Raw genomic sequence first — 25,972 nt, 5'->3', positions numbered from 1 at the left:
TGGTCACGTAGCTATAGGCTTATATTCGGGGATAGTGTATTCGATCCCCACATCAGGAAAATGCTGGGACTGTACCTTTACTAAGGCCACGGTCACTTCCTTCGCACTCATAGCCCTTTCCTGTTTCATCTTCGCCATAAGACCTATCTGTGTCGGTATAACAAAAGGCAGACTGTAAGTGAAAATCTTCACAAAATAATAATAATAATAATAATAATAATAATAATAATAATAATAATAATAATAATAATGTATGTATGTTTAGTCCTCAGCCCGAAGGCTGGTTGGATCCTCAACAGTTCCGCCATCAGCTGTCATAGATGGCCTAGGCATCACTGAAGAGGCGTACTAGGGAAATGAGGAATGAGGTAGTTTCCCGTTGCTTTCCTCACCGAGCCAGAAGCTGCTATTACACATCAGTCTGCCAAGCCCACTGAAATGCATGCACCAACTGCCCCTATGAGCAATATTTTCACACCATTCATAGCAGGGACTGGCTGCAGAAGGAATGGCATTACTAGCATCACTCATACCTCAGTCACTTTCATTTTGTCAAAGCCAAGGATAAAGCTGACACAGTTCAATGAAAGTAACAAAATTGCTCTAGCCCATACCAGAAGACATAGTGCACTGTAAACACTAGGTCCCGCCAGCAAAGGCATAATAATAATAATAATAATAATAATAATAATAATAATAATAATAATAATAATAATAATAATAATAATAATAATAATAATAATAATAATAATGTGTGGCCTCCGATGGGACCTGGTACAGGTCTTTCAAGATGGCGCCATATAGACGACCTAAGCGTCTGTGAGGATGGGGCCCTACCTATGATGAATTCTAATTATGTAAACGGCACACACCTAGCCCCCGAGTCATTGGAATTAACTAATGAGAGTTAAACCCCCAACTCGGCCTGGAATCGTACGCAGGACCTCTTGGGCCAAAGGCCAGCACGCTAACCATTTAGCCATGCAGTGTTTCGCCCCAGTATGGTTGAGGGTTCGTTAGCTGGAAATTAACGCCCCTCCAAGACTCCGTCTAAGTACACTGTTGAGACATCACTACAAGTCTTCTTTGAGGTACAATGCAGCGACAGTGCACTAGGGGAGAAAAATATCTCCACATGTGTGAAATAAAGCACCCCAGAACAATACAATAAGTCCCATGAACATGTTCCCTACGGTCGATCGTTCACGAACTAACCTTGTTTTAGTTGAAATGAAATGTCGTATGGCTTTTAGTGCCGGGATATCCCAGGACGGGTTCGGCTCGCCAAGTGCAGGTCTTTCTATTTGACACCCGTAGGTGACCTGCGCGTCGTGATGAGGATGAAATGATGATGGAGACAACACATACACCCAGCCCCCGTGCCATTGGAATTAACCAATTAAGGTTAAAATTCCCGACCCGGCCGGGAATCGAACCCGGGACCCTCTGAACCGAAGGCCAGTACGCTGACCGTTCAGCCAACGAGTTTGTTTTAGTTATTAGGCCGATGACCTTCGATGTTAGGCCCCTTTAAACAGCAAGCATCATCATCATCATCAACATCATCATCATCACCATCATCATCGTTATTGTTATGGGCTAGGATGGATGGGGTGTTTAGGATTAAGTTTGGAGTCAGGCGTGCCGTTACGGACATTGCAGTACTTCGCCAGCCTGTGGAGCTAGGTTGTCAACGTATTCCAACGTGTTCGACAATCAATGGGGTGGCGTGTTTAGGCGCCTGCTGGACATTTTGAACGCTTCTTATATTAGAATGCAGTATACCTGGTGCTACACCAACAAAACGAAAACTACTCGACCTGAGATACGCTAGGCAAGGCTATTATCAATACTTCCAGTACAAAATAGGAAATTCTGTAACTCATGAACGATCAACCGCAGAGCATATGTTCATAGAGATATTTTGTGTTGTTTTGTGGTCTAACCACCTCAGGATTACTTTCCACATGTTTGTGCGCGCCCTGTATAGGCTATCATGATTTTTAAAATTGAACTCCCAGTGAAGACCCATAATTTAATTTCACTGACTGGAAATATGACATCAACAAAACTTGAGAGTACGCAAGCTTTCACAATCGTAAAATAACAAGCATTTCATCCCTGTGTGACAGCCGCTATGCCACACCTCTCCAAGACACTGACCACACTGGGACAAGAAGATGGTTATTTTACGATTGTAAAAGCCTACATACTCTCAAATTATGTTGATATATAAGCAATAATCCTTAACAAATTGTGAGAAAAAGTTGCTAATCCAGGAACATATAAGTAAACAAATTCTGTCTCGTAACACAGAAAATTGTGCCATTTATAGTTCAGGTCTTTGGCATGGAATTCGTAATCTGGCAAACATTTCCCTAGCAGGCCACGAACGTCCAATTCAGTATAACTTCTTTTGTTAATAATTTCTCAATCCACCATTTCAATATTTAGACACCTCTACGTAATTTTATAATGACTCGAACAACAACTTACAAGTAATAACTCACCTCATAGAACGAACAACTCAGAAACAACCGTCCAGGAACCTATCGGCTTTTCCTCCAGAGCAGTTGGGCTGGTACACGGTCCAGGCGGTGAAACCATCTCCGAATAGGCGTCTCCGTTCTTCGTAGATCTTCTGGGCACAGCTCAGATCGTCAGAGATGTCATCATTGTGGAAATTAGAACATGGAGTGTTGCAGCCGTTACGAGGTCCCGGAGTACACCACCACAGGTCGCTAATCTGGAACAAGCCGTGGTCCTTGCTGCCGTCCGCGTTCTTAGTGCCTGTAGTATCAGTATTGAAGGAGGACTCGAAGTTGGCAATGCACACCCATGTAGCCAACTGATCGCCCGGGACTCCACGGTTCCTTAGTTCTCTAGCCAGCTCACACCTCTCGTAAACCTTTGCCTGTGCCACCATCACGGTGACAGTCAGAAATAAAATTGTCTTCAAATACATGGTAACCGAAGAAGAGTTGGGTGTAAAGTGATATTTCCTTCCCCTGGACAATGAATTTATATTCTCTTACCCTGTGAATCACCATGGATCCTTACCCTTCCAGAAGGGAGAGCTAATGCCAGTGTTTGGACGAAGATGTCTTCCAAATGCAGACCAGGAAATATTACTGTAACACCTGTATCTATACAGGATGAGTCTTTGACGTGCAGCAACAGCTATGTAGTACATTGTGTGTTGATATTTGTCTTACTGTGTGAATTAACACGCAATAGTCTAATAGAATCGTTTATAATACTTACAGGTGTTTCAGAACTAGCGGATGAAAAACATTAGACAAACAATAAGGACAGAATGTAACAATAAGGGAACACGGGTAGAATTGTACAAAATGACAATACGGAAATATATGTTAACTAAAAGGGCAATGAGAGGGATAATTTGATGATTGATAGGAGTATATAAGAACAAAGTCATAAGAGAAGAAAACCAAACCCCATGGCCCAAAAGCCCCAAAGGGCCAGGGCCTACCAAGCGACCGCTGCTCAGCCCAAAGGCCTGCAGATTATGAGGTATTGTGTGATCAGCACGACGAATCCTCTCGGCCGATTTCCTTAGCTTCCTAGACCGGGCCCGCCATCTCACCGTCAGATAGTTCCTCAATTGTAATCACGTAGGCTGAGTGGACCTAGAACCAGCCCTCAGATCCAGGTAAAACCTCTGACTTCGCTGGGAATCAAGCCCGGGTCTTCCGGGTAAAGGCCCGCTCCTACCTAGTGGAATGGAAATGGAATCGAACCGAACAGAATTTGTTTTTAACATGTGTTTAAATGGGAGATAGAGATGGCGATCGCCACGAGTCGAATCGAATCGAACCGAACGGAACAGGATTCTCTGCCAAGAATATTTTTCGACTAGCGGAGCGGAATCTAACAGAATTATCAAGATTCGTTCAACTTCGTAGACGGTCGGGTCGAGATCTGTCGGACGACCATTTGGCCGCAAATGTGTATTAGCTTCAGCTGGAAAGTCAGCTGTTTCTTGGATACGGTCGGGAATGTTCTGTTATGTGATAGTTTATTAAAGTTATTAATGCTAGACACGGAAAACTTATCAGTTTAGTTCAAAAATATAACTTCCTCTACTATAAGACCCACGAGCATTACTACAAGAACGTAAAACATAATGCCTGGGAGGAAATAAGCTAGGCTATGAAAAACCAAACTTATTAGGATATTCTCTTTTGTGGTAGGTTACTGTAGTCTATATACAATTTATTTCATAATTTTTGTTGACTTCATCGCAAAATCATGTTATGTTGGAGTATATCAGTACGATAATTGACATCACATCTCACATGGGATGTATCTTTTAAAGTTTATTATATTTACAGTGAACGATTTCGTAAATGGCATTCCCTCAGTTTCAAACTATCGCATGTGAGTTCCTAACAAATAGTAGGCTACTGTATACGAAATTGCTCTGCTGTTGACAATAAATGCACCTCACGGTCTTTAATTAATGTTACAGAGAGTTGGCCGTCTGGTTAGGGCCGCGTAGGTGTGAGTTTTCATTCGGGAGATAGTGGGTTCGAAACCCACTGTCGGCAGCCCTGAAGATGGCTTTCCGTCGTTAACCCATTTTCACACCAGACATGTGCTGGGGCTGTACCTTAATTAAAGGCGACGGTCCTAGCCTTTCCCTATCCTATCGTCGCCATAAGACCTATATGTGTAGGTGCGACGTAAAGCAAACTGTAAAAAAAGAAAAAGTTGCCATGGGACGCAATCTACTGCATTAAAGTAGTTTTAAAAATGATCATGGACTCCCATTGCATCTGAGGTAGCATTTCCTCCTATAAAATTGAACGTTTCTGTTAAATTTTACTATCTGAAATAGTTGTTGAAAATGCAGTACAGGAACTCTGAAGTAGGCCTAACGTCGAGACGTACCTTCATCGCGCAATAACCATTCAAATAAGTTTGAATACTCTCCGTTTGGCTCTCTTGTTAATTTCATGCACCCAGAAACTTCTCCGATCTCTCGTAATTTTCTCCCTCCTCACACGTGAAGTTCCCGTGGAATGCTGTTCGATTCTGTTCCGCTAGATGTGAGCGGTCGAGTGGAAATTTCTGCTGTTCGGTTCGATTCGATTCCACTAGGTGGGAACGAGCTATCCTTACACCGCAGAGCTAGCAGTAAGTCAATAATATAAGGAAAATCAGTGTATTTTATACAATACAATAAATATTTGGAAGTAGGACATCTTCCAAAATAATGCAATCAGAAAACAATATATGGTTGGGAAAGAAATATATAAAATTGAAAAAATGTGAGTTTTAGGCTCTTCTTAAGTTATTAAACAGAGAATAGAAGAAACCAGAGAAAAAGAACTTGATGACTTAGTTTAGATCTAGGAAATAACTCAAAAATATGATGCTTGATTATTAAATAAATGTCCGAGAAGAATTTATGGGATATACAATATATAAATAAGCGATATTTTAATCAATTTCTTAACATTATTATTATTATTATTATTATTATTATTATTATTATTATTATTATTATTATTATTATTATTATTATTATTATTATTATTATACCGTTTTTGCCACACCGTGGTGGGGTTACGGATTTTCGCAACGTTTGTTTGTTGGAATATCTTTAGTAACAACAAACTAACTGAATATGCTAGTAATAGTTACAATAAATGAATACGCTCTACCCAGTTGCAGGTCGTCCGTGATTGTGAGGTAATAGTATGTCCTTCATTCATTTATTCAATCAACGAAGCAATCGTTTGAGTCGGTTCAGCGATCTGGGGGTAGAGTACCTGTCTCCACTCGGAGGTCCCGGGTTCATTTCCCGACCAGGTTAGGGACTTTTACCTTGACCTGGGGGTTTCTTAGAGGTCCACTCAGCCTGCGTGATTACAACTGAGGAGCTATCTGACGGTGAGATGGTGACCCCGCTCTAGAAACAAAGAATAGTGGCCGAAGAGATTCGTCCTACTGACCATGTGTCATCTCATAAGGTGCAGGCCGTCTGGCTGAGCAGCGGTCGCATGGTAGGCCAAGGCCCGTCAGGGCTGTAGAGCCATGGGGTTTGCTCGTTTTCAATCAGTGGTTTGAGTAGAATAGTAGTGAACAGATTGGTACCTTTCTTCTACTGTTGCTGCTGCTTTTCCCCACATTCTTTTGGGGTCATTGTTGCGAACAGTGACTAAGCTCCGTTTTACGACCAGAAGCCCTTTCTAACGTCAAACGTATCTAGAGGAAGGTATTTATTATTGCGTGGTATTTTGTCTATATGGAGGAAGAGATATGTAATGATAAAAATACCCAGTCCCTGACCAGATAAATTTATCAAACAGTTAAAACCTCGACTTGATTAGGGATCTAACACTGGACCCTCTGAACCGAAGGCTACGCTGACAATTAAGCCAAGGAGCTGGACTCTCAGATGTCCCACTTGTAAGTGCTAAATATTCGGCAAAGATTCATGATAACGTGATGTCTGTACAAGCATGACATACAATATGTCATGCCTAATACTTGAACTCTTCTCACCACAAACAGGATATGGAATTCTTGATGGGAAACAACCCACTAAACCACCTAATGACGAGCGGAATTTGTATGTGGTTTACGATTAACAACAACCTCTTGCCTTAATTTAAAGCCCTGGAAACTAGTCACACTTAAAAGACGCCCATGACAGTTTAAGTCCGAAAATATGCACAATGAAAGGATTAGGAAGTCGAACGAATGCTTTACACTTAACTAACCTTTCAAAAGTGGTACGTAAACCACTGAGCAGGTGGCTGTGCATTTGAATCACGTAGCTGTCCACTTGCATTCGGGAGATAGTGGGTGCGAACTTTGCTGTCAGTAGCCTTGAAGATTGTTTTCCGTGGTTTCCCATTCTTATACCAGGCAAATGCTGGAATTCTACCTTAATTAACACCACGGCCGCTTCCTTCCCACTCCTAGCCCTTTCCTATTCCATCATCGCTTCGACGTAAATCAAATTGTAATACCAAACCTCAACCAAACCAAACCAAACCGCGCGGCGCCACAGCCCCAAAGGGCCATGGCCTACCAAGCGCGCGCATGCACCATGTGGGAAATCGGAGCCTGAATTTAATTGAGTTTAATTTTGCTTTTCCTGACACGAAATCAGAACGGACTCTTATACGGAAGAATTGGCGTCAAACTTTGTACTTAAACAGAATCAGTTGCTAACATACTCGATGAAGTCACATCCAGGGGCATAGCCGGGGAGGTGGGGAAGGTACTGGGTGTTAGAATTCCATCCTCATGGAATTTTTCAAAAATAAAATAAACTGAAACTGGTAATAAACAATAAACTAAACAAACATTCAGAGACAAAATATTGTCAAACCAACAGACCTGTTGAATCTATGTTCTAAGAAGCCTCAAAAATTGGATTTAGACAGTAAACCAAACACACAATTCGTTGAAAACTGTTGACCTTGATCGTACTGTTCTTGTTCTGTATTTTAATATAAACTTTTGTACAGTACTGCAATCTGAACATTAACATAATTCACCTGTAATAGTGTCCTTATAACGACAAGCCTTGCATGCGCGCACCACACACGCATAAGTACCTTCATTACGTTCTATCAGCATTTTGTAACTATAACCCAGCACAATCGGCATATCCTTGCTACGCTACTGATCACAACGGCTGAAGTGTTAGGATATGTTTTTGCTAGCATTTTCTTACATCGAAATTTCGATGAATTCAATACGTGCAGTTCTCAAGGTACAGAAGCTTCTTCTTCTTCTTCTTGTAATATCTTCTCCATTACTGAAGGCTGGCCACAATCACTGTTAAGTCTGTACAATATTCGGCTGTCCTCATCAGTCTAATCGAATCTAGTCTTGTCCAATCCCGTAAGTTCCTCAACCAAACGTACTTCCTTTGTTGAAAATGCGAGCTATTTCTCCTGCACGTTGATTCGTTAACGAAAATAATTTCAACTCTGTCTTGTAAAGTGTACACCATGATGAGCAACTGAATATCCCCTCGTTAGAGTATTTTAGTAGGTACTAGCTTCTGACTTCATCCTACATAGTTTGTGAAGAATGTAAACAAAAGAACCCTAACTTCTGTGTTTAAACTAGGTCAATGTCCTTTAATGCAAACGAATAAAATCTTAGTATTTCAAAGTATTCGGCTGCAATAAAGTTTTCAACTTAAAGATAAAATAACCGTTGATTTAAGGAAACGTGTTTCAGACAATACTTTTGTGCATTAAACAAATGTCTGATAAAACAAACTGGGGTTCCCGTTTTAAAAACTTGAGTTGACTTTTAAAACTTTCGCTAAATAAAATGTAACTAATATCTCTGTTTGCCATACATTGTTTTCCTTAAAACGCATTGCTCTCGAAATACAGTTCAAAAGTTAAAAGTAAGATCTAATTGAACCTTCCTGCATTAACTAGCCAAAAAATGCATGTGATGAAAAAAAAAAGTTTTCTATTGGCCTTACGTCACACCGACACAGATAGTTTTTATGGAGACGATGGGACAGGAAAGGGCTGGGAGTGGGAAGCAAGTGGTCGTGGCTTAATAGTGGGAGGGGGAGTATTCATTCTGGTGAAAGAAAAATTTGTAAGCTACGAAAAAGTTAAAGATGAGACACATGAAATTCTAGGTGTTAGGCTCATTTCTAAAGATGATAGGCAACTTGATATATTTGGAGTGCACAGACCGGGAAAGGGTAGCACTGACACGGATTCAGAATTATTTGATAAGATTATCAGCTATGTAGGAAACGACAAGGAAAGACATGTGATTGTTGCGGGAGATCTGAATTTACCAGATGTCAATTGGGAAGGAAATGCGAACGACAGGAAGCATGATCAACAAATGGCAAATAAGTTAATATGGGAAGGACAGCTGATTCAGAAAGTGATGGAACCAACCAGAAGGAAAAATATCCTGGATGTGGTGCTGATAAGACCAGATGAGCTCTATGGAGAAACTGAAGTAATAGATGGTATTAGTGATCATGAAGCTGTTTTTGTCGTAGTTAAAAATAAATGTGAATGCAAGCTGACAGTTATATCTACTTCTTATTGTATTCAGCATTACTCGAATACTGGAGATAGAAATTCCTGTCGAGTAATTTCTGCTATTATAATAGTATTCACAATAAATACATTGCATCGTCCACCTCTTCTGACTTCGAAAAAATAGAGAAGAAGAATACTAACTCTAATTTGACAAATGCAGGTCTCGAAATATATTCACTCACAAACTTTTCACTAGGTACGGTCGTTATATGCTATATTTCTGGTTATTGGTTAAAAACCTTACTTTTCAGTGGCGGCTTTTTAACATGAAAAATATTTCCAGTCTTCATATATCGTTTGTAATACAAATATAATTCAACGGAATGGAATTGTATAACCATTTCTACCTCTTCGTTTACATACCACACTGCCAAACACCACAGTGACACGTGATAATTGGTAATAGATAAGTCATTATATTTTAGTACCGCCAGGCTGAGTGGCTCAGACGATTGAGGCGCTAGCCAACAAGGCTGGTTCCATCCTGCCTCAGCCCGGTGGTATTTGAAAGTGCTCAAACACCTCAGCCTCGTGTCGGTCGATTTACTGGCATATGAAAAACTCTTGCGGGACAAAAGTTCGGCATCCCGACGTCTCCAAATACCGTCAAAAGTAGTTAGTATATTATTTTAGTACCTATAGCATTAATAACCCACGTATAATGAATGAATGAATTAAAATTGGTTAATTTCTTACTTAATTAATTGTAAATACATTATAAATGAATTATAAATTAGTAATAATATGGTGTACTAGATCAACGGATATTGCTTGATAGGTACTTATTGTAAAATGTTTATCAAAATAAATAAAATAGCTCTTAAAATAAAGAACAGTAGATGCATTAAATGGGGGATTTTTAACACATTTCGTTTCAATTTCTAAAAATGGCATTAAAATTATCAATGCTACTTTCTTGAATATAAATGAAGCTGGCCAAATACAGTTATTATGCCACACTGAAACAAAAAATGTGCGTTAATTGCATTTCCTATTGTTCTATATAATATTTTCAGGAAGTGCGAAAATCACGTACTACAGGAATGAGGCAAAAATGAGACTACAATATGTTTACAGTAACATAACAACGTTTATTATACTGTAATAAATATACTAGGAGTTTTACAAAAATGATAGTGCAGTTCTGAATGACAGTCTTGGAAATGAGGTTAACACAGCTGCTAAGCGCCGGGAGTAGTCAACTTGCCTTCTATGAAGTGTAATCCTGCATCAGAGAATGGAACAAAGTAATTAGACATTTAACACAGCAGTACAAAATTAAATACAAGTAACACGATCGTGAAACAATAGTAAAAATCCTTGGCATATACAATCCGTCAAGGACCCCGTTCTATTGGGATGACTGTTGCCAATGTTGGTTCACAAAGTTTGGTGATGGGGATTCACATATTTAATTTAAAATATATAATTAATTTCGTGTGGCTATTTCTAGCCGGGTGCAGCCCTTGTAAGGCAGACCCTCCGATGAGGGTGGGCGGCATCTGCCATTTGTAGGTAACTGCGTGTTATTTTGGTGGAGGATAGTGTTATGTGTGGTGTGTGAGATGCAGGAATGTTGGGGACAGTACAAACACCCAGCCCCCGAGTCATCAGAATTAACCAATGAAGGTTAAAATCGCCGACCCGGCCGGGAATCGAATCCGGGACCCTCAAAACCGAAGGCCGGACATTTAAAATATATAACATTTATATAGCATGTCTTTCCAATGGTTATTAACCTCCGAGATAAAATAAAAACAAAATGAGACCATAAAGATAAAGTAAACACTCACTTAATCCAGGAATGGAGAAGTCAATGATGTTGCAACTGAATATTTAATGTGAAAATAAATTTGAGGCTTAATTACCAGTACTCTACAAAACGATTTACCGTGCTAGATGGCCGTGAGCTTGCATTCGGGAGATTGTGGATTCGAACCCCACTGTCGCGAGCCCTGAAGATGGTTTTCCGTAGTTTCCCATTTTCACATCATGCAAATGCTGGGGCTGTGCCTTAATTTACGCCACTTCTGCTTCCTCACCACTTTACAAAATTAGTTCTGTGAAATATTCAGAAGTGAAAGAGGCATTCCCAGGGCCTCGATTTCAAGAATTTTTCAAATGGAAGATTTGAAAAGTTACTTTCGTAGAGAACACAAACACTGTGTCTACCTGTATAAAACGCACATTTTAGGCTGTTACTGTTACAAGCATACGTAAAATATATTCGCAAAAGCGTCGTCTTTTTTTTAAGTGCTAACGAAATAGAGACTTGATTCCAGGTAGGTTTGGAGAGAGGAAGAGAGTGCGAGTGCTAGAAAGAGAATAGTGTGAATGACAGAGAAGATTATTGTCGTGCCGGAGATTGAAGTACATGAACCACAAATTTCTGCGTGGATTTCAGCATTTATTTCAAACACGCTTTTCCTACACCTCCCAAAACTTCTACCTTGTCTAAAGCTATTTAAGAAGTATTTGCGGGTCCATTCGGGAACCACCCGGCTGGACTGGCTTAGCTCATTCGTGCTCTAAGCAAGAAAGGCGAATAACTAGCAATATCCTCCCTGATTTTACCTTTAGGAAAATAATAATCAGGAAAGTAAGTTGCTGCTTCCTGACAGGGGTTTTGTGGACTGTTGAACCTGATGAGCTGATGGGAAGCCACGGCTGTATGCTGCCCACATAGCCTGTAGACTTTCTAGCGCTAGCTGGTCGGGATGGCAACATCCTCAGCCATATTACCAGGTAGGCTACACAGTCTCGCACATTGTACAGCTCCTCGGTTGGCATCACGAGTTTGAATGCACCTCATTCTAGCCAATGGTCCAAGATTAAAATTCTGAATTGAGGTAGAAATCCATTCTGAGCCAGGTGCACTACCCCTGAACCCCATGACTCTTGCTCAAAAATTACAAAACAAGATCTACAAAAAGCGAACGTGAACCTGTACAGATAGGATTTTTCACGTGGACCCACACTTCGATTGCTATCTAATAATAATAATAATAATAATAATAATAATAATAATAATAATAATAATAATAATAATAATAATAATAATAATCAAGAGCCTTATCTAAACCTGGACGTTGGTTATTTATTTATTTATTTATTTATTTATTTATTTATTTATTTATTTATTTATTTATTTATTTATTTATTTATTTATTTATTTAAAATGAAAAGTACACAGGCATAAATGTCTATTAAAGTACCTTCTTGACACAAAAAAGACCAAAAAATTAAATATGAGAAATATCAAAGCACAAAATATGAAAAAGTCATAAGATTTCTACACAGTACAATTAACTTTATTAAATTAGGAAAATGACCTAAAATTAAAGAAATAAAAACAGAAAATAAGTGGACGCAATGATCTTCCATATATAGCGAGATGGAATCTTTTTCTTATAATTTACAAGCATACATCTTAAGATTTGTGTTAAATGTGTCAAGGCTAGAGAATAAATATATATATTGCTAGTTGCTTTACGTCGCACCGACACAGATAGGTCTTATGGCGACGATGGGACAGGAAAGGGCTAGGACTGCGCAGGAAGCGGCCGTGGCCTTAATTAAGGTACAGCCCCAGCCTTTGCCTGGTGTGAAAATGGGAAACGACGGAAAACCATTTTCAGGGCTGCCGACAGTGGGGTTCGAACCTACTATCTCCCGAATACTGGATACTGGCCGCACTTAAGCGACTGCAGCTATCGAGCTCGGTATAAATATATTTAGCAATGACTGAATTGTAAAATGAAAAATAATTACTTTCGCGTTATTGTCATGTATAGTTCTAGAGTTAGGGACGTGCTGGCGTGAGCCTACGCGTGGAACATGAAAATAAGGATGAGACCGGGCAATTCTAAACAGTCAGCTTTGTCGGAAAGAATTTCTCTTAAGGTTTGCGTTGATATTATTGATTATCTGTAATACGCCACCACACTGAGAATAACATTCAAAGAAATTACAAGTACAGCACTCATTTAGTTATAGGACCCAAGTTTAAACTCACAGTCTTTCGGGAGCTGCAGTACTTACTAGATAAAGTTTACGGGAAGGCCAAGCCATTCAAGAAATATGAGACCTAAAGTGGTCATTCACAACCATAGAGCCTTCAAGAGAGACTAAAGAACACTTCATGAAAGCGCTATGCATTGAGCGAACCGGCTAGGGGTGAAAGGGACACATCAGGACCAAGCTGCCCGTGCTATAAAACACAAAAACTGCTCTCTTCCTAGAACATGATGGATGTGTTAACAAAATAGCAAACAAACAACAAACCCCATGGCACTACAGCCCTTGAAGGACCTTGGCCTACCAAGCGACCGCTGCTCAGCTCGAAGGCCTGCAGATTACGAGGTGTCGTGTGGTCAGCACGACGAATCCTCTCGGCCGTTATTCTTAGCTTTCGAGACAGGGGCCGCTATCTCACCGCCAGATAGCTCCTCAATTCTAATCACGTAGACTGAGAGGACCTCGAACCAGCACTCAGGTCCAGGTAAAAATCTTTGGCCTGGCCGGGAATCGAACCCGGGGCCTCCGGGTACGAACCAGGCACGCTACCCCTACACCACGGGGCCGGCTAACAATATAGCATTACCATCAAATTCAAATGAGATTAAAATTCATTGGAAGTAGAAGACAGCCTCGCAAGAATTAGGAGACCCTCTCCACCCAGTAAAATGCAATTGTAGAAATGTCACGTTCATAACAAATAGAGAACGCTGTCATCCAAGCACTGGACCACGAAATCTTAATTATACTATCAACGACTCCAAGACATAACGCATTGATATGAATGTTAACGCAAAGGGTGACGTTGACTTATGAATAGTATGAGTGGTGAAATTTCTGATTCCTCTATCTTGATTGATCTGTGCGTTCCATTCAGCCCAGTTAAATATTTTTTTATGGCATGAATTTTTCATACAGATGACCGCACGAATATAATACTTCGAAGTATGTTGAAGAAGCTGTTGTTTGTTTATGTTCATCTATGTATGTATTTATTTATTTAGCGTATGATAATGCAAAGTTATATACAAGTTATGTACATCACAAAAGAGAGATACTGAGAGATCACAAGTCCGACTCCTTGGCTGAATGGTCGGCGTTGAGGCCTTAGGTTCAGAGGGTCCCGGATTTTAATCGCATCTGATTAATTCTTCTCGCTCGGGGACTGTGTGTGTATTTTTGTTTGTCGCATATCCAGACAACACACTACACTACCAACTAGCAGAGAAACAAGCAATAGTGACTACATTCCTCCATATAGCATAAGCGTCAGTAAGGGCATCTGGGCGAAAAACAGGGCCAAATCCACATGTGTGACGCAGTTCACACCCGTGATCCCACAGATGTGGCAAAAGCGGTAGAAATAGAAGAATAATTAAGACGGAAAGATCACACGATCGGAATATTAGTTACAAACAAATATCCAGATTGGAAATCCACGGGAGGCTTCAGTGGATGTGAGATGAATGTCTGTCAAAGTGCCCTGGGAAGCTCTAAATGTAAACTATTAAAATGGTATTAAAAGAGAGGAATGTATAAACGAACATGGCACCATAATTACGGTGTTGATGCTACACAAGAAAACAGTAATTGTAATAGCAATGAAGATCGGTAGTTTAAGAAGACCCAGTGCAGAAAAAAAAAAATGATTTCAGAAGAATAATGAGTGGAATCTAGGAGCTGATCACATAGTAATCGTTAAACATGATGTGTAAAACGAATTTTATTAAATTGAAAGAATGTGTTACAGTTCCTAGAAATCACTGTTCTTTAATAGAAGTGGTAACTCACGTCTCAAAAGCATCCATTCACGAACCGTGCAGCTTTCCTTCCAGAGCAGTTGGGCTGGTACACTGTCCATGCAGTGAAACCGTCTCCGAACAGACGTTTACGTTCTTCGTAGATCTTCTGAGCGCATCTCAGATCGTCAGAGATGTCGTCATTGTGGAACTGAGAACACTTGATGTTACAACCATTGCGAGGTCCTGGAGTACACCACCACAGGTCGCTGATCTGGAACAAGCCGTGGTCCTTGCTGCCGTCCGCATTCTTAGTGCCCAGTGCATTGGTGTTGAAGGAGGACTCGAAGTTGGCAATGCACACCCACGTAGCCAGCTGATCACCTGGGATTCCGCGATTCCTCAGTTCCCTGGCCAGCTCACACCTCTCGTAAATCTTCGCCTGCGCCACCATTACGGTGACAGCCAGAAGTAGGATGGTCCTCACAGCCATGGTATTCAAGGAAGACTTGATTTTAAAGTGGCGATCCCAAACCTATCCGCTGAATTTATACCCATATACCCTATGAATCACCCAGTGTATTTACCCTTTCATTAGGTCGGGGAAGGACAGAGCTATTGCCTGTGATTGGCTCAAGACGTCTTCCTCTTTCTGATAAGGAAAGACTGTTGTGACACTCGCAATGACACAGGATGCTTCGTCCAAATATTCCAACTTCTGAACAGTATTATGTTCCTTGTATACTTATTATATGCTTATAGAATAATAATAATAATAATAATAATAATAATAATAATAATAATAATAATAATAATTGTTACCGGGTTTTAGTGGTAGGTAGAGGTGAAAGAAGGTGCGGGCGTGAACGGGTCTCAAACTACGGAATCAAAGTTAATGTAAAATTTAAACAAGGTTATATTTTCTTTTTAAAATGAAGAAATAACAAGCATTGCAGGTACAGAGTAGCAAGTCAACAAAATGTAGGTACAATATTTACTAGATTTGGGCTCAGCGCCCTTGCTTCACAATTCGTGGGCAATCAGCCCAACCTTACTTCAAAATAAGTTTTACCAGAGGGGCAGAAAACCCCATTCATGTTCAGGAACATTTGCTCCAAATTACACTGAAAAGCCTCCACGAGGTATACAACACTCAATTTTCGAAAAAAGAGCCACTCGCTCTCAACTCTAAGCCTCTCAAAGGCCACACCAAACTCCACCTTCAAGTTGTCCTCACTGGACATAGACACAGGGGTAAAATACCCAACCTACTGAGGTCTATTAAATGAAAAAGGGGTAATTACATGACCTCCAAAATAACAATTTGAGAGGAGGCGATCTGCACTCCTAATACACTTTGTTTTTAAAAACCTAATCTGGCTCTAGGCCACTAATGCAAGGGCTAATCCCATACTACAGAGGTGACTTTAGAAAAGAACAATTTATTTTACGTTAACTAAGAATAGGTTGAGAAAAATAAGTTCACCTCAAAACAATATGATTGGGAACTCGAGAGGGTTAAGCACTCTCTATCCCGATATGCAGTTTAAAAGATGGAATAGATACAAGTTCCTTTACATTTTAGGGAAGGTTACATAATGGAAAAACTTCGGACCCGCCCCGAGAGTTAAACTGCTGAGCAAGCAAGAAAAGAAGTAATTAATCGGCCATTACCTGGTTGTTGACTGTCGCCGAAGAAAGAGGCGCTTCCCGCCCCCTGCTATGTACTTTACACACTGAAAGATGGAACAGAAGTGGCCCGGAGACCCTAAAATCAGCAGTTTATATCCTCTCGCGGAAGGTTCGAGGCGTTAGGGGAATGAAAACACCCTCCCACAAACTCTTTATTGGGTAGGGTACAGCAACATATTCAAGTTGGGGGAAGATACCTCGGATTGGTCAGAAATTAATAAAAGAAATTCGGGATTGGTTAAGTACAAAACAAGGGGAAGGAGAGGGGTATACAGCCAACTTAAACAGTAACAGAAAGAAATTTAACAAGAAACAAACTTTTGAAATAAAAATTTCTCCAAAAAAAAAACCAGTTCTTTCACTCCGCACTAGGGTGCACTATTGTTGATCTTCAGTAGTGTCCTCTAGAAGAGAAAGTTCACACTTCTTACTACAAGCAAAACAAAATACGTCGAAAATGACACAGTTCAAAAACTCTAAAATTTCCAGGTAGTGACATCTTCTGAGAAACTTGAAAATTAATACCGTCAATAAAGTTCAGACTTCCTCCAGCAGAGGAGTTTCAACTGGCGCAACTTTTAAATTAGCGGCGTGGAGGTGTACCGCCCGGTACAGACCTCCCCCCCCCAAAAGTTCCTCCAGGGGTGACACATGAAATTTGTTTGAAAACAAGGTCCAAGTTTTGATGTAGATATGGAGATTAATTGCCGAAAAATTTATAAGATTCTCTTAATGTGGTTTGATTCAGTTTCAAAATTTTGTTGTTGCAGGTGAAGTAAAGTCTTTATGGTTGTAGAAGTGGAATTCAGAAGATAAACTTTTAATACTTGAAAGTGAAGAAAATTTTTGCAAGGTCCACCAAATATTGCTGTTGAATTCCCAAGTATAGTCATTGCTTATAGTAACTGTTCATGTAGTTGATGTTGATTAAGTTGTATGGCCAGACCGGCCGTTGCAGCTTGCGTCCAAAGGAGGCCGCTCGGACCCCTCAAGTACCCTGAGATACCGCTCGCCCGCACTATGAGGGGAGCAGTGGTGTTGAAGCACGCCGCGCCCGCGGTGAACATATACAGGCTGCGGGCAAGTAGCAGGTCGTGCGCCGCACATCAGCCTTGGCCGGGAGGAGAGCTCCGGCTCGCCGTGCACATGTCGTCCTCGCTGGGGTCGAGGGGGCCCTTCCTCTAGCCCAGTCGCGGCACGGCGCCACGCGGCTGCGGGGGCACTGAAACATTAAAACTAGGCGGCAGAATTGTTGGACCATCATCATTTTTTGAGGGCACAGGCTTGGTGGAGAGGTTGAGGGGCCAGCGGCGTGCAGATATCCATGGCATTTAATATAAGTAAGCCACAGTGTGTATAGCAGGAGACGGGGGCATGGTAATGGCCGTGGTAAGGACAGAATGGCAGTTTAACGGTGCGGGGAGGGTTTACAAAAATACTTACATATGAAACTAAATTTTATAGAAGGGGCAGAAAGCCTTAAAAGTGAAACTCAAAAAAAAATATAACCTTCATATTCCTTTCAAATTATATGAAGCAAGTTGACACAAAATTTACACTGGTTTCACCTGTGACAGGTGAACCCTAAATATCCTCTCGGTGGCTGGATTACTTAATAACAACGTAACCGGCGTAAGAAAATCGAGAATGATACAAGGCCCATGAAATCTGGGGGCAAGCTTGCCCGCGGGAACAAAGTTCTTGACCATAACTTGGTCACCTACCTTCAAAGGGGTGGGTCTCCGTCCACGATCATACTTTTCCCTAACCTTTTCATGAGACACTTTAAGATTGGCTTTAGCTTTCTTCCAAAGATCTTTAATGTTGTCCGGATCTATTGTCTCGGGTAGAATGTCACTCAGAGACCAGAGGTTAGAGAGCGGCGTGTTGGGAACAAACTTGAACATCAAAGAGGCTGGAGTAAATTTATGTGATTCATGAACCGCCGAATTCAAAGCAAAAGCTAACCAATGCAGGGACGTATCCCACCTGGAATGATCTTCATGATGATAGGCAATAAGCGCGGACCAGAGATTACGGTTAACCCGTTCAGCCAGAGATGGTTGAGGGTAATAAGCAGAAGTAGTTACATGAGAGATGGACAAGTCGAAACAGAATTTACGAAAAAGATTAGATGTGAACGCCTTAGCATTATCAGACACAATATATTGGCACGGACCAAAAGAGGCAAAAATAGAATTTAAGCAAGTAATGGTAGACTGAGCGGTAGCCAGCTTAGTCGGAAATAACCAGGAAAATCTAGTAAAGCCATCTACGCATACAAAGATAAACTTGTTGGCATTTCCCTTTGACTGGGGGAAGGGTCCTACATAATCAATATACAAGCGTTCCATGGGACGCGACGCTTGATGCGAAGACAAAAGGCCTACCTTGGTGGACATGGTGGGTTTACTGAGCAAACAAGATTTACAAGCTTTTACTAGTTCACGGATTTCACCGTCCATACCCTTCCAGATGAACATTTCACGAATCTTCTCACGAGTTTTAAAGATACCAAGATGCCCTCCTAATGGGGTCTCATGATAATACTTGAAGATCATAGGTACAAAAACAGCTGGAACGACAACTTTCATCATCTTATCATGCCTCGAAGGGCAACATAGAACACCATTCCTCAGAACATAAGGGACGACATGTTCCCCAGAAGAAAGGGTTTCCATTATCGGAGCCAGCGTCGGATCTTCACGTTGGTATTTCTCGATATCCCTAAAGAGCATGGGAACATCTGTTAAGATGGCATTAACATCAGATAGTATGGACTCGGAAGGTGATGAACTATCGACCGGTTCATGGGTCTCGACGTCGTTGGAAAACATACGGCTGAGTCCATCAGCAACAACATTTTCGGTACCTCTGATATGCCGGACATCGAATTGGAAGGCAGAAATACGGATGGCCCAACGGGCTATACGACCAATACGACGCGGCCTACCTAAGACCCAGCTTAAGGCTTGATTATCTGTCTCCAGGTCAAATTTGACGTGTTCCAGATAGAGACGGAACTTTTCTAAGGCGAATAAGACTGCCAAACCTTCGAGCTCATAGATGGAATACTTGGCTTCTTGAGCCGATAGAGTCCTAGATGCATAGGCGATGGGTCGCCTCCCTAGTTCAGTCTCTTGAAGAAGGACTGCCGCTACTGCTGACGACGACGTGTCGGTTTGGACGATGAATTTCTTCGAGAAATCAGGCATAGCAAGTACAGGGGCATTACAGAGAGCTAATTTAAGATCTTCAAAAGCGGCTTGTTGAGAAGGTCCCCACTCGAATTTGATGCCTTTCCTACGAAGAAGGTTTAAGGGTGCCGCTCTATTAGCGAAGTTAGGAATAAACTTCCTGAAGAAATTCACCATACCTATGAACCTGGCGATACCTTTAATGTCCTTGGGAGGTTTAAAATCACGGATGGCCTGTGTTCTAGAATGATCGACTGCTACACCATCAGGTGACACAATATGCCCTAGGAATGACATAGAGGGCTTAGCAAAGGCAACCTTGGACAACTTGACAGTTAACCCAGCCTTACGAAGGCGATCGAGAACTTCTCGCAGATGATCTAGATGTTCTTCAAAAGTCTCTGAAAATACGACGACATCATCCAAGTAGTGATATAAGTACTCAAATTTGATGTCGGAGAAGACCCTATCTAGTAGCCTAGTGAGTACAGCTGCTCCCGTGGGGAGCCCGAAAGGCACGCGGTTGTATTCGTATAAGTTCCAGTCCGTGGCAAACGCTGTGAGGTGTTTAGACTCTTCGGCAAGGGGAATTTGATTATAGGCCTGATTCAGGTCCAAGATAGTAAAGAACTTGGCCTTACGGAACCATGAAAAACAAGAATGAAGGTCGGGAAGGGGCACAGATTGTAACACCACCTTCCGATTGAGAGCCCTATAATCGATGACAGGCCTGAAGCCTCCTTGGGGTTTCGGGACTAGAAAAATAGGCGAAGAATACGCCGACTTAGAGGGCCTAATAATACCATCCTTCAACATTTGATCGATGATTTCTTTCAATGCCTTCATTTTAGGTGGAGATAGCCTATATGGTGGAAAACGGACAGGAATCGAATCCGTGACCTCAATTTTGTATTCAATAAGGTCAGTAACACCAAGAGTATCAGAGAACACCTCTGGAAATGACTGACATAATTTACGAATACTATCAGCCTGCTCCTCAGGTAGATGTCTAAGGTCTAACAACATCTCATCCTGGGTAGGCGAAATAGATGAACATGATACAGAATTACACTTTAACAAGGGAATTTTACAATTGGACGCAAACTTGAATGTGCACGACCTACTCTGGAGATCGAGCACAAGACCAGTGTGAGAAATGAAGTCCGCTCCCAGTATGATGGGGCAAGACAAGTGCTTAGCCACAAACAGTTTGATTTTCCATGTAAATATAAAAATACGAATTTTGGCATTTACAGAACCTAGAATTTCTAATGGGGATGAATTAGCCGAAACATATTGAACAGGAGATGAATCATAGTCAGGTAATTTACAAACAGACTTAAATTTTGAATACCATAGGTCCGAAATAATTGAACAAACACTGCCTGAATCTAATAGAGCTGTTATAGGCTCGTTATTTAACTCAATCTTAAGAAAAGGAACAGGTACGGGGGTATCCGCCGCAATCCTAAGACATTCTTTAGGGCATTCAAAAGATGAATTTGAAGACTGAACGTTCCCTGAATTCACGACCTTTTTGTCAGGGGCTGAGCCTTGGGAAGCAGAATTAGTCGACTCAGCCGAAGCCGCTAGTCACATTTTATTATTGGCATTGGTGGAATTTGCACCAGAAGTTGAGCAGGAGGGGGTGCTATTTGAGTTTGGGCAATTCTTGGCGATATGTGAGAAAGCCCCACATTTAAAACAGCCTTGTGATGAACCAGCCCCATTCCTTGTCCCACTCGACTTGATCAGTGGACACTTATTGCGAAGATGGTCAGGCGACCCGCAAGCATAACATTTACGGGAATTGACTGGTCGGCGAGGTGGAGGCCGAGGATTACTAAAAGAAGGAGGGGGTTCTTTCGCGACACGCAAAGAATCGGCGTATCTAACTCCTTCCGCTGAGACGGCCAATGCTTCAAGTTCAGAGAAAGTTTGCGGGCACGCCGCGAAACACAAATATGACCTATAGGGTGGTGAGATACCTTCCACAATGGCTTGTACAATCTGATCCTCAGGGAAGTGAAGAGCAAACACCCTAGTATCAAACTTAATGTCCTGTATGAAATCAGCCAAGTTTTCATCCAAGCGTTGTACACGGTAATAGTACTTCTGAATCAGAGATGACCTCGCGCGGGCGGGAATAAAATTTGCAAGCAAGTGTGCATGAAAATCTTCAATAGATGACTGTTCAGCTATGGCTCTTACTATTTTGTCAGAGAGAATACCAATTGCATAAGGATAGATAATTTGCAAAATTTGACATGGAGAAAGAGAAAACACAAGGGCATGATCCTGAAATTCAACTAGAAATCTTAAAAATGAAATTACGTCACTGGTGGTATTAACGGAAAACTTAGAGATACCTCTGAGCAACATTGCCAATGGATGAGGCAAGCTGCTAAACCCTGGTGACCTAGTAGGTAAAGGTTTCAATGGCAAGGAAGTTAATTCAGAACGTACATTATTTAATGAGTTACGGCGTTCAGACTCGTCCAATGGGGCAGAGGTTGTTTGAGCAGCAATGGTTTTCCTATTTGCTTCTCCCTTAGGAGGCTCTTCCTCACTACCTACGTTCACTGTGGTGGGTAGATCGCTTTTGGGAGGAACCTCCCCCGTTAACAATTGAGTGACCTTGCTAGACAATTCCGAAATATTTTCAAGCAGCGTACTAGCTTCCTTCTTCTAAACGTCATTCAGCTTTAGAGACAACAGATCGTTAACTCTATTTGAGAAATGATATAGCCTGGCTTGCACACGCTTAATTTGATTAGGAGAAGGATCATTTTCATCAAAAAAACTAACTACAGAGGCTAGCCCAGTAATATTCTCGACGATCGTGGAAAGAGAGTCGTCAATTTCTTTCTCTCCCAAGGTGGGGAAGGAAATAGGCAACTCAAGGGACTCTCTAATCTTGTTTGTGTCTATCGCAACCGTGCCTCCAGATTGCACATTTCTAATAGTCAATTCATAGATTAACTCCTCCTTGCGCAAATAGTTAAGATGGAGAACATCGCGAGGGCCGGGTATGATGACAGAACAATTTTGAAAAAAAAATCAAAAAATTCCAGCAACTGAGAAAATTGTTAGAGTTCGGAACAAAACAATGTTTAGCCGTCAAAAGGGGCTAAATTGAGACCCATTCAACCACGCTCTGCTACCACTTGTTACCGGGTTTTAGTGGTAGGTAGAGGTGAAAGAAGGTGCGGGCGTGAACGGGTCTCAAACTACGGAATCAAAGCTAATGTAAAATTTAAACAAGGTTATATTTTCTTTTTAAAATGAAGAAATAACAAGCATTGCAGGTACAGAGTAGCAAGTCAACAAAATGTAGGTACAATATTTACTAGATTTGGGCTCAGCGCCCTTGCTTCACAATTCGTGGGCAATCAGCCCAACCTTACTTCAAAATAAGTTTTACCAGAGGGGCAGAAAACCCCATTCATGTTCAGGAACATTTGCTCCAAATTACACTGAAAAGCCTCCACGAGGTATACAACACTCAATTTTCGAAAAAAGAGCCACTCGCTCTCAACTCTAAGCCTCTCAAAGGCCACACCAAACTCCACCTTCAAGTTGTCCTCACTGGACATAGACACAGGGGTAAAATACCCAACCTACTGAGGTCTATTAAATGAAAAAGGGGTAATTACATGACCTCCAAAATAACAATTTGAGAGGAGGCGATCTGCACTCCTAATACACTTTGTTTTTAAAAACCTAATCTGGCTCTAGGCCACTAATGCAAGGGCTAATCCCATACTACAGAGGTGACTTTAGAAAAGAACAATTTATTTTACGTTAACTAAGAATAGGTTGAGAAAAATAAGTTCACCTCAAAACAATATGATTGGGAACTCGAGAGGGTTACGCACTCTCTATCCCGATATGCAGTTTAAAAGATGGAACAGATACAAGTTCCTTTACATTTTAGGGAAGGTTACATAATGGAAAAACTTCGGACCCGCCCCGAGAGTTAAACTGCTGAGCAAGCAAGAAAAGAAGTAATTAATCGGCCATTACCTGGTTGTTGACTGTCGCCGAAGAAAGAGGCGCTTCCCGCCCCCTGCTATGTACTTTACACACTGAAAGATGGAACAGAAGTGGCCCGGAGACCCTAAAATCAGCAGTTTATATCCTCTCGCGGAAGGTTCGAGGCGTTAGGGGAATGAAAACACCCTCCCACAAACTCTTTATTGGGTAGGATACAGCAACATATTCAAGTTGGGGGAAGATACCTCGGATTGGTCAGAAATTAATAAAAGAAATTCGGGATTGGTTAAGTACAAAACAAGGGGAAGGAGAGGGGTATACAGCCAACTTAAACAGTAACAGAAAGAAATTTAACAAGAAACAAACTTTTGAAATAAAAATTTCTCCAAAAAAAAAACCAGTTCTTTCACTCCGCACTAGGGTGCACTATTGTTGATCTTCAGTAGTGTCCTCTAGAAGAGAAAGTTCACACTTCTTACTACAAGCAAAACAAAATACTTCGAAAATGACACAGTTCAAAAACTCTAAAATTTCCAGGTAGTGACATCTTCTGAGAAACTTGAAAATTAATACCGTCAATAAAGTTCAGACTTCCTCCAGCAGAGGAGTTTCAACTGGCGCAACTTTTAAGTTAGCGGCGTGGAGGTGTACCGCCCGGTACAATAATAATACCTCAGCTACCGGGCGAGTTGGTCGTGCGCGTAGAGGCGTGCGGCTGTGAGCTTGCATCCGGGAGAGAGTAGGTTCGAATCCCACTATCGGCAGCCCTGAAAATGGTTTTCCGTGGTTTCCCATTTTCACACCAGGCAAATGCTGGGGCTGTACCTTAATTAAGGCCACGGCCGCTTCCTTCCAACTCCTAAGCCTTTCCTATCCCATCGTCGCCATAAGACTTATCTGTGTCGGTGCGACGTAAAGCCACTGGCAAAAAAAATACCTCAGCTACCGAGTGCAGACATTATCATTTGACACATTCTGGTTGTCTGCTCGTCAATTTGAACGTTCCGTTTTACTCTAGGCCTACTAGACGGATGAGTAAACCGAATTGCTTTTGGGCGTCTGTGGCTGAGTTTTAATGAATTTTGTCACCAAATGTATCACCAGAGATTTTGTACAGTAACTTACATGTCGATATCGTACGACGTGGAGGAATTTACTTTTTCCCACCCTTCAAAAATCCGACTACTTTCAGAATATGATATGATAATATAGTATTGTCTTAATAACTAATACAAGTTTTATTACATTACAAGATATTACATATATTTAGGGGAATTGTTTTCCCACATTAATTTTTGTTCGATTTTCCACAAAGGAATCAATTTTTCGCGTTATTTCGCGAAATAGGGCTAACCCCACTGCTTTAATTTCACGTTAATCACTTCCTAAAATTATTCATAAAATAATTCGCGAGATTTGCGAATTATTTATCTGAAAGGTCGATAAATAATGAGAAACAATATTGATAATCATTCATTGATTAGCCCTAATCAAGATTATAGTCATCACAAATTACCCTTTCAGCCTACATGGCCCTAGCTTTCACCTTATATGGCCATATCTTTAAAGGATTTCCTAGAAGCGATACTTCTGTCGAAATGAGAAATCCTTATTGTCTACTGTTTCCCTTCACACACCTCATGTTGGAATATAATTCCTAGATCGTTTTTTTCCGCGAATTTCGCAGCAATTTCGCACTTACTGCAAAATAAGTATATTTCGCTTTAAACTGGCCTTCCCACTTTATTTCGCAAAAACCACTAATTTCTTAACCAGAATCATATGATTCGTTAAGATATTTCAAAATCGCTTCAAAATATTTGTTGTCGCGTTTATCGTTAATGCGAAAATACCATGCCTCTACATATATTTCAGGATCTAGGTACAGAATGAGTTGACTGGGGGAATTGGCTTCGTGTTTTGTACCATGTAGCTGTTAGTTTGCATTCAGGACATGGTTGGTTCGAACCTCCTTGTCGGGAGCCTTAAGGATGGTTTTAATGGTTTCCCATTTTCAGACCAGGTAAATTCTGGGACTGTACCTTAATTAAATCCACGGTCGCTCCCTTTAAAGTCCTAGTCCTGTTCAATCACATCGTCGCTGTAAGACCTGTCTGAATCACTGCGACGTAAAATCAATAGATCCAATGTTGTATTTCGGAGACGGTGAGTTCGAAACCCACCATTTGCACCTGTATTTTCACACCAGACAAATTCCTGGATTGTACCATAATTAATGTCACTGGCGCTATATTCC

The 25,972-nt window shown here is 41.2% G+C and overlaps 1 protein-coding gene across 1 annotated transcript; it reads right to left on the bottom strand.

Annotated features, from left to right (window-relative positions):
* Positions 1-10,187: 10,187 nt before the first annotated feature.
* Positions 10,188-15,315, bottom strand: LOC137500921 (lysozyme C, milk isozyme-like). Its single transcript, XM_068227637.1, has 2 exons — positions 14,883-15,315; positions 10,188-10,299 (listed from the first exon to the last, which is right to left on the bottom strand). Exon 1 carries the CDS (start codon positions 15,282-15,284, stop codon positions 14,886-14,888), a length of 399 nt encoding a protein of 132 aa, XP_068083738.1. The 5' UTR covers positions 15,285-15,315; the 3' UTR covers positions 10,188-10,299; positions 14,883-14,885.
* Positions 15,316-25,972: the final 10,657 nt, after the last annotated feature.

The sequence above is a fragment of the Anabrus simplex genome, chromosome 5 (assembly GCF_040414725.1).
Source record: "Anabrus simplex isolate iqAnaSimp1 chromosome 5, ASM4041472v1, whole genome shotgun sequence".
Lineage (NCBI taxonomy): Eukaryota > Metazoa > Arthropoda > Insecta > Orthoptera > Tettigoniidae > Anabrus > Anabrus simplex.
This window is presented reverse-complemented; position numbering and strand designations above follow the sequence as displayed.